We start from the raw sequence: 10,441 nt of genomic DNA, 5'->3' as shown, positions 1-10,441 counted from the left end.
TCTTCGTCAGGTCATGTTGACCTGAGAGCCATCATGGATGTGATGTCATCATCAGAGATCTACAGGAACGCCACGCTGTTATTAGACCCTCTTGATTCTTCAGTATGATGTAAAGCAGGGGTTCTCAACCCGTGGGTCGCGAACCCTCGGGGGGTCGCCAAATTATTTTAGGGGGTCCCCAAATTATTTTCAAAAAAATATATATATATATTTTTAAATTTTATTTTCACTTTTTTTCAAAAATAGCAGACCTACAAGCTCGTAGCGCGCCACTCGGTGGCGCGCTATGAGCTTGTAGATCTGCTATTTTTCAATAGCTAAATTATAACAATGCTTAAAACACCAAAAGGGGTTCCCGCCCAAAATGGTTTAAGGTTATTGTAGCAGTCAATTTATATTGGGGGTCGGGAGGGGGCGGGGGTCCCGAGACATTGCCAAAGCATTTCCGGGGGTCCCCGGCCAAAAACGTTGAGAACCCCTGATGTAAAGCATATTGTGACTTTGTTTTGATATGTGCTTTATAATTAGTTTATCATTATAAACATGCTTTATAATTAGTTTATCATTATAAACATTGATAGCCTGGTAAAGATAGTTGACAGACTTGTTTCTTAAAATAACACTGAAACAATATGATTACATGTCAGTGTGTTATACCTTGAGCTGATAACCATAATATCCCTTGACCTGACATTTGCCGATTAGAACATCAATTTGCATGGCCTTCATATGGGTTAAGCAAGTGGCTGAGCAATATTTTATAGGCTACTTTGCCAGTGTTGCATGAAAATAGCTTGTAGATTACAAGCTCACAACACATTGAGCTTGTAGATCTATAAAAAATGGTTACAGAAACATGCTGAATCCACTGCACACAAACACGAATCAACAATGTCTAGATTTGTGTGTGTGTGTGTGTGTGTGTGTGTGTGTGTGTGTGTGTGTGTGTGTGTGTGTGTGTGTGTGTGTGTGTGTGTGTGTGTGTGTGTGTGTGTGTGTGTGTGTGTGTGTGTGTTTGTGTGTGTGTGTGCGCGTGCGTGCGTGCGTGTGTTAAAAAAATTATGACTGCCTTTTTCATAACATGGTAATTTTACTTCATTATAAAATACAGTAAGGCATATCTTACAAATAAATGAAAAGATGGTGAATTATATCAAAATAACAATGTGTGCACTTGAAATAACAGCCAATTGTACTGTAACATTTTACACAGCCAATATTCCAGTCAATAAACCACAAATAAATACAGTAACATCAATTGAGGTTACATATGAAATATTCAAAAGGCACTTTTAGGGTCATGAGCAAACAGGTCAAAATGTATTTTGTAATTGTACCAGTATTGAATCAAGCGATGATTGCCATTTGATTGATCTGTAATTCTTTCAACTCTAGAGATGTGGTCACAATTCTATCTTATTGTGAATGGTGCAGGTGGATACACATTATGAAATTAGAATTTGAAAACCTTTCGAGAAAACACCGTAGCTTGGTGTGCCTTTATAAGTTTATATTTACCTGACATACATTTAATATACACATACATAGGTCAATACAAAATTAAGAGTAGTTTGATGTTTATCACTTTATATTTTGTTTTACATTAAACCCATTAGGCCACAAAAACAAACAAATGATGATAACATGGCAACAACAAGAAATGCACATTTGTTGATTCACACTTTAAAAATAACTATCCACTTTAACTAGTTAATAGATCATTCACAAACTGTTAGTTAATGAGTTACTAATGACTTATTCAATGTTTGTTAATAGTTGGTTAATGATTTATAACTATGCCTAATAAATATTTAATAGATCACGAACATCCTAATAGTAAGCTACTTGCTAATGACTTGTTAAAGGACCACGTCACCCATTTTCAACCCTATCTTCAATTGGTCCTCCTCACTAATGCTCATTATAAGATGGCATCATTTTTGTCTCAGTCATTTCGACCTTTTGTTTTAATGCAACAAGATGTGTTTCTATTTACTAATACATTGTTATGTGTTTAACTGTCTATTTGCAGAACATCCAGTAAAATGAACAAATCAAACCACACTGATATGGACATTCATTCATGTCTGTACCATCAGCTGCTAGCCAATCAAATGGATGAGCAGTATGGATGTTAGAGAAGTAGGGTGAGTTGGCAACATGGCTTGTAATGAAAGTTTTGAATAATAAACTATTAACAATTACTTAATACTTAGTCATTAATAAGTAGCTTACAAATAGATTGTTCGAGATCTGTTAAATATTGATATGCCATAATTATGAGTCAATAACATAACGTAAATTGTGAATGATCTATTATCTACGGATAGTTATTCTTAAGTCTTACCGATTTGGGTACATATGCTAAGAGGTAGCCCCTTTCGGAATCCTTGTTTATCTATTCAGTAATTGGGACTTACCGATGTCCCAAATACAGAAAAGGTAAATAAGGGTCCCGAAAGAGGGAACTTTAAACTCTGCTTTCATGGAATGTTTGCAGAGTGGCTACCAATAGTTACAAAGGAGAACAGACAAAAGGGAAGAATTGTACTGTTTGTTGCACTTCCTTCTCCTTTGTAAAACAAAGCCAATATGAAATGTCTGTGACATGTGTGTGCGACTGTGCGTGTGTATATTATAAGATTAGGGATGAGCAGACGATAAGATTTCCTTATGTTATGCATTGTCCAACAATATTGGTGCATCCCACTTAACTGTTGGCAAATACACTCTCCAGAACATTCTCCAACTGGCCTGTTTTAGGAACAGGTAACATCTCTTTAAGACAAGTAGTATAGAAAAACACTGCATTCTGAGGTCTGATATCACTGGTATAAAGGTAGATCAGGTTATTCACATCATACTTACTCTCTGCAGTAGTCAAAAGAGATCCCGGTAGAAGATTGTTGCTGGATGTGTGCTTAACAAAAAAGGTACAGCAGACAGTTCTCACTCAGGTCTGGAACTGATTGAATCCATCACACAAAGATTCCTACTAATATGATGAGCACAAGGAGGAGACTTGCTGCCCCACACATGGCAAGGTAAATCATTTTCTGTTGGAGGGTGAACATGGGGAGATAAGTCAACATTGTGTCTGTTACAATCTTTATGTACAGTAGGCCTTGCTGGGTACACTCGCAACTGGCATATTTACCATAGGAGAATCTTTGAAAATATACCGTAAGTGGATTAGTGCAGTGTTGAATGAATGAATCGATAAATTAATGTTGTACCCAAGAAAAGAGGTAATGTGAATGTCAGCTTGTCATTACCGTAACTCAGGCAGTAGGTCAGAGCGGTACTCATACAGGGGGTTTTGTTAGTCCAACAGACAGGCCAACAATTAGTGCAATGACAGCAAGCAGGATCAACAGAGCAAAGGCAATGATAATGTACATCTGCCAAGTAAATAAAAGGCAGTCATTAATTACACACCTTAGCCTAAAAATAGGACTGTCCTACAGATCCATCCAACAATGTGAATGTAGAAACAGAAACCAACTATAAAGACTGCTGACACTTTAACAAAGGTCTATGACACAAATCTACAAAATAATGATAATTAATTAGCTATTGTAACTTAAGTAGACTATTTCATTTGGCAAAAGATAAATTCTTTGTCATACAATGCAGGGTATAAGGACCAGAAAAGGCAAGTGTGTGACCGTTGGTTAGGAAAGAGCACATACCCTGCGGGATTTCTTCTGGTATCTCACTGCTTTTTTCGTCTCTTCTTTTGCACGCCCAATATATTCAGCTGCATTGGAGACGTTATTTTCAATGTTATTGACCATATCCCCCTGTAGGGCGGGTAAAGGTTAGTAAAATTGTTAAGACTGTGTCAATAGTTATTGGGACGTTACTCTCTTTGGAGAAGAGATAAATGAGCAACATAAAATGAAATACATGTTGACAGACATGGTATTGGTACAGGGATAACAGGACACAAAAGGCAGTGCTACAGAGGACATTGCAAGACATAACTATAGAAAACAGTAGTTGCTAGCCTATATGCTTCACTATTACATAAGACCAAGCAAGTAATGACCTATGGTAATGCCATACTAAATAGTCTATGATTAACTAATAATTATGCTTATGTTAAATCACAATGTTTAAAGGTAATATTATGAAGGAAATTGAAGCTCTTTTACATCAACATCGCTCTTATTCATTACCTGAGTCTCTACCAGCATTGCCATATCCATGAATATAGCATGGAGTTCTCTGATGCTGCACTCCAAGCGAATGATATCCTGGTGCCGGGATTCAATCTCATTCAATGCCTGCCGTGTGATCTGAGAATCAGAAATTATCTGAAGAGAGAGAACAAAGACACAATGTGGACTACTTATTGAATTTCAGAATCATAATCAGAAGAATCTAACAGGTTTATTTGCCACTCATACATAAGTACAAGAAGTGAAATGGCATTTTGAAACCAACGTCTTGTCCACATCATGGAATCAGACACTGTCTCACAGTGAGGCCAAGACTCAAGAAAAACAAATCCAGGCAGCTGATTCTGTAGTTCTCTAAATGATCTAATCATTTTCTGTGTGGCCCATACTCACATTGAGGTTATTTCACACATCCCCACCAGATGGAGCTAACTATAATGTATACCTTTCAATATTGACACGAAAAGCCCATATGGGGGCTGAAAATGTTCTCTCAAACTAATTCTAACTCTAACTTGGACTCTAATGAGCACCTTTCAGAAAGCAAGTTAAAAATGTACTCTTGTATTCTCTTAACTTGCATTAAGAACCTTACATCCGATACGAATATTGATGGATTGCCACTTTCCAGCATATCCTCCAGCTCTTCGTTGGTGGTCATTCTTCCAGCTGAAATAAAAATCAATAGCCATGATGAATACAAAAGCTAAATGAGTTTGTCATTCAAAGAGACAAGAGCACCACAAGAAGTGGATCATACACAATTCCTTGTCATATTGTATTTGAAAGACAACATAATGGTAAATGGTGCATTTATATAGCGCTTTTATCCAAAGCGCTTTACATAGACATTACATTCACTCATTCACACACATTCATACACCGATAACGGTGGAGACCATGCAAGGCACCAACCTGCACATCGGGAGCAACTAGGGGATCAGAGTCTTGCTCAAGGACAGTTCGACACTAACTCTGGGGGAGCCTGGGATCAAACTGGGAACCTCACGGTTTTGCCATTAGTCCGAAACCTCATTGTTCTGAAGCACCGTTGGTCCGATGGCCCGTAATTCCGAAGTATCGATAATCTGAAATTTTCTAAATCATTGATCCGACGATGTCAATGAGCGCTCTCCGTGGTGCTGGAAGGCCGCACAAATAGTTCCCCTATGTATTGAATGCATTGCTCAAGCAATGTTCAAATGCAAAACAGAGGTATATCGTATATCGTATATATCGTACAGAGTATTTCCAAATAATGCCCTGCACTGCGCCGAAAAATATTTGCAGATGGGTTCTTAGACTGTAATTAAAATAACATACACCGATAGCGCTCATTGACATCGTTGGATCAATGAACCTTCGGAACAAAGAGAACTCGGAATTACGGGCCATCGGACCAATGGTGCTTCGGAACAATGAGGTTTCGGACTATTGAGCGGTCCCCGATTTGGTGCTGTGATCATCTTGTGATGTCTTATTGAATGGTATTTAATGCAAGCAGTATTAATTAGTGTCTATTTGGGAATTATTTTCAAGTCTTTAACTCCTGGCTGTAACCCTTTGGAAAGTAACACGTACAGACTTTTATGTCAGCTGAGTCAGTCACAGAGCCTAGTTTTCTTGTCTCTTTAGGTTAATTCATGTGTTTAATGGGTAATGGTTTTGTTTGTGAAAATTGTGACTAATAATGACGAAAGATGACTTAGTTTCGAGAATAAAATGACACCTACAGAAACAGCTGGTTAAACTATAAACAGAAAATCGTTCTCCCTCATTGTCATCCAACACTGTCATCCACGTTGTACAACAAACTCCCCAGAGAGACAGGTTTCTGTGCAGGTGACGATGGTATGTCCTCAGAGAGAGACATGCCCAAACAAAACCCTGTTATTACATATCATCAATAACAGCCTGCGATCAAGCAGAAAGTGTAGCGCTAGTAAAGTGGTGTTAATGAATGAGTTCACCGATAGACCAAACACATTCAGACACAGGTATATCAGATCGGGTGCCTGCATCAAAGGTGTAGGTGAACTAGTGTTACACAGGCCTCGGAGCCCTCTGCTCGTTGTCAAGACAACACACAAACACAGCTAGGCGTCTCTTGTGTCAGTTCTTTCGTCTGCAGTGCAGACTGTCATTACCCATACGTACATACAGTAACATACATGATGCATGTGTGTCGTAGAACTTATTCTAGTCAGAAGGATTACCAGCACTCATGGAAATGTCACTGGGAATTATGAAGTTGTAAATAAATAAATAAAAACGTGCCTCTTCAAAGCGTGCTGAAACATGTCGTTTATTTGTTTGCTACCCATGTCAATTTAATAAAAGTACCTGAAGGATATTTCTGTGAGTGCTGGTAATCTTTATGCCTATAAAATAACTTTTAGACCACGCACCTGGTAAGATATAACTGGAAGAAGTTTGAGTAGTGCTCGCATCCTTGTAAATTGTATCATTTATTGTCCTTAGCTCACCTGTATAATTGCTACCTCAAGCATTTCAAGGATTTGGTAGTCAAAACTACTGCCAAACACAATTCAAGGAGGCTATCAAAGTAGTTTAAAAAGCATATTGGAGAATATATATATTAAAAAAGGGCCAGTGGAGACTAGCGTGGGGATGTGATAAGTATCTACTTTACTTTGGAGTAAACAAGATTCTCCCATTAGAAGTCAATGTGCCAAAAATCCTTGCCAGTGACTATTTATCAACAGATATTGGGCCCTATTATGCGTGTCTTAAGTACCAGGTCTTATTACTTAACTTAAGACCTGGAGGCGTGATCAATGCCATTTGGCTATTCTGAGTGGCCAAACAGCATTGACCACGCCTCCAGGTCTTAAGTTAAGTCATAAGACCTGGTACTTAAGACATGCATAATAGGGCCCTTAGTGTCCAGAGGAGCCGAGTGGAGAACTCTAGGAGGGTTATCCTTCCTGGTTCCTGTCCAAATTGAGGGTTCATGATATGATGTGGTCACTATATATATACCACAATACTTGCGCGCTCTGCTTGCACAAGTAAAGACATGGATCAAAGAGAACATTTTTTAAATAAGGATGTTGCCTGTCTGGCTGTTGTTCATCATTTCATCTGTCACTCACTTATCTCCAGCTGCCTCTGGATCCTTCCTTTGCTTCTTTCCCGAAAGGACACTTGAGTTTCATTGTATTGCGTCATGACCTCCACAAACTTCCTGGATAGCACTGTGTGCTGGAGAGGAGGGTGAACACAATGTTAGGACAACAGAGGAGGGGTTTCTGCTTCAAAGGCTCTCTCACAATGTACAATCTTAATATTTAATAACCCACAATACAACACAATGTTGCAATAAATAACGATAGAACAGCTTCAGTTATACAGACCCCTGTGGCCTACAACAAGGCTGGGAATTTCTAAACATTGGCAAGCCGCTAAATCTTTGGCTGTGGCTGGTGGGTTTAGCATATTGCCAAACATCATTATCCATCTGGCTGAAATATGGGGATGTGGCAGCGTTTACCAGCTACTGGGCATTGTGTAAAAAAGTAGTTTTTTGCTCCCTTTTTTTTTCTTTCCTGCAACCTAAGCAAAACCAAAAAGAATCCATGATCAATCAACTTGTGATGTCGGTGACTCGGCTATTATGGAACCTAGAGAAAGATTGTACTGTAGGTCTTTTAATGGCACCTCTGTAAAGTACAAACATGAAGAATGAGCAGTACGTGTAATGTCTTGACTTGCATTGTTTTAAACCTATATCAAATAACGTATTTTCTGCAAAGCAAAAAGAACACAATATCCCCTGTTTCACTCTTGGTGTCTGCTGCTACCTAAAATCTGGACAAAATGCAGAATCATGGGCCTGGGCCATGGCTCAGTGGTCCAGGCACCTTGGCTGGTAATCCAGTCTGGCAGTGTGCCGCGGGTTCAACTCCCGATCCCGACAGCCTTTACTGCATGTCTTCCCCCCATCTCTCTCCCCATTTCATGTCAGCCTACTGTCTGTCCCTCCATAAAATATATAAAATAAAGGCGAAAGCCACAAAAAAAAACATTTAAAAAAAAAATGCAGAATCATGGATGGTGTCCTGACCTGCGTTTTCTGGATTCGGAAGTCAACTGAGGTTCTGTTAGCAATGTCATCCATGGGCAAGCTTTGTTCCATAGCTTTAAGGAGAACACAGCCATCATTGTATATACAGTATTAAAAACAAAACAGCAATATTTTATTATGGTTAAACTTACATTTTAACTTAACTCGCACAATGTTGGCAGTGCCTTTGATGTTGTTAGTTAATGTATTGAGTTCATCCTTTGTTCCTAAATTTAAGAGGGGAAAAAACAAGACAAAATAAATGGTTTGAAATGTTTGAAATATGTTTTCCCTTTGAAGAGACATTGTCAATCATCAATTCAATGTAGCTCTCCTTAACGTAAATATTAGAAACGGTATTCGTTTATGTAACTTGGCAACTGCCCAGTGGCAATATTTCCCAATGCAGAAAACAAAACGCAGGCCTGTTGTATTCCATGGTGACCCGTGCAACGTCACAGATGCTTTAAAAGTCACCAAACACATGTGTCTGGTTCACACTTCCTGTAACGTGTTGTTGTAGGCCAGATAAACACAACATGTGTGTCATAGTATTGTGGTCACATCAATGATGCTGTGGCACATTAAACTGAAGTGACTTTGTCTTTGGCAGGGTCCCGATGGGGTCCTCTCCTCAGGCCTCCATACTGGATCAGTTGTGACTCCCAACAAGGCCTGTGATTGACTCTCACAGCTGAAACAACAAGCCTCCACGAGCTTGATTATAAGCAAGAAGGACAACAACCAGCATATACAAATACTGCATGTCAGTCCCCCTGGATGCTTAACTGTTCCTTGAAGGATTGGTAAAGAGTCTGCCCCTTGAATAACCTGTGAGGAAGTAGCACTGTTTCCTATTTCCTAAATACCAGCTAGCTAGCCAGCCATTCATTAATTTACAATGAAAGAGTAAAGGCAATGCATATAAAGGAAGTGAGACACTTTATTTGTTCTTTCTGCGTGAGCATTTCCGATATAGGACCAAAAACGTCAATCAAGTCCACAATCACAGGGATTCAGGGAATCACAAAAGGGAGCTCCACAAATCACGCTCAATCCAGATTTGGCACGAATTAAGGGTTTCATTCTCTCGCTATGCCACCAAAATGTGGAATGCCCTTACCAACAGCCATAAAGAACTGTGAATTCCTACTCTCTTGTGGCTGAGATTCGGAACTGGCCCCAATAAAAAGTAAAAACAACTGAGTATAACCTTATTGTTGTTGTTATTTATGTTGCTGCCTGGGTGCGAACAGACTTCTTGACGGTAGAAAACTTACTGTCATCCGGATTGGGTGCTGACAGGATCATGCTATGGACCTTCCTCACCTCTTCCACCTGGTAATAGATCTTATCAATGAGCCCCCTGACTTCGTCCACCTATAGTTCAAACAAGAAACAAACAAACGATCACTTCAATGATTGCACAAGTAATAGGCCTACACAACATTGTCTAACCATGATGGAATAAAGTAGGCCTACTCACCTTTCTGAAAAAACACTCCATGAAGCATTCTGAGACATCATCCCCTCCTTGTAAGAACGGGTTTGTACCGTTCTGTGCTTGTAAGAACGGGTTTGTACCGTTCTGTGCTTGTAAGAACGGGTTTGTACTGTTCTGTGCTTGTAAGAACGGATTTGTATTGTTCTGTTCAAGTAAAATGTGGAATCCGTATGAGATGTTTTGTGTTTGAAGTTGAACAATAACAACAACACATAACCCCGTCCATATTACCAACAGTGGTCATCACTAAAGTAAACCAAGAGTGGTCATACACATTGCTTATCCAATCGATGAGTTGTACTTACAGCTGCAGCAGTTAATTCTCCAAGTCGATCCTTCATCACAGCGTCTTTAACCTTATTATTCTACACCCGTTGGGTCATTCTGAACTCCACCTGACCATACACAGCATGGACGATTAAACTATTATCTTATCTACGGAATAAGCAGTTCTATTTCTAGGGTATTTCCTACAAACAGCACCTACCACCACCGCTCGGCAAACCGCTACACTTTCTTAGGAGACGCCTCTCCACCATGCGCGCACATGCAGGCGCGATCTGAGGAGCCCATCTCTGTGCGCGCGTACACAAAGTCACAAACAAGTCAGAATCTCAATCTAATGCCAATTAAATTGATCTGGTTAATTATCTTTTATTTTCGAGC

The 10,441-nt window shown here is 39.4% G+C and overlaps 1 protein-coding gene across 1 annotated transcript; it reads right to left on the bottom strand.

Moving 5' to 3' along the window:
- Positions 1-3,007: 3,007 nt before the first annotated feature.
- Positions 3,008-9,882, bottom strand: stx2b (syntaxin 2b). Its single transcript, XM_079516358.1, has 10 exons — positions 9,758-9,882; positions 9,552-9,651; positions 8,424-8,498; positions 8,272-8,345; positions 7,301-7,409; positions 4,780-4,853; positions 4,182-4,319; positions 3,693-3,803; positions 3,276-3,401; positions 3,008-3,056 (listed from the first exon to the last, which is right to left on the bottom strand). Exons 1-9 carry the CDS (start codon positions 9,776-9,778, stop codon positions 3,306-3,308), a joined length of 798 nt encoding a protein of 265 aa, XP_079372484.1. The 5' UTR covers positions 9,779-9,882; the 3' UTR covers positions 3,008-3,056; positions 3,276-3,305.
- Positions 9,883-10,441: the final 559 nt, after the last annotated feature.

The sequence above is a fragment of the Electrona antarctica genome, assembly GCF_951216825.1.
Source record: "Electrona antarctica genome assembly, chromosome: 12".
In the NCBI taxonomy this organism is placed as follows: Eukaryota; Metazoa; Chordata; class Actinopteri; order Myctophiformes; family Myctophidae; genus Electrona; species Electrona antarctica.
This window is presented reverse-complemented; position numbering and strand designations above follow the sequence as displayed.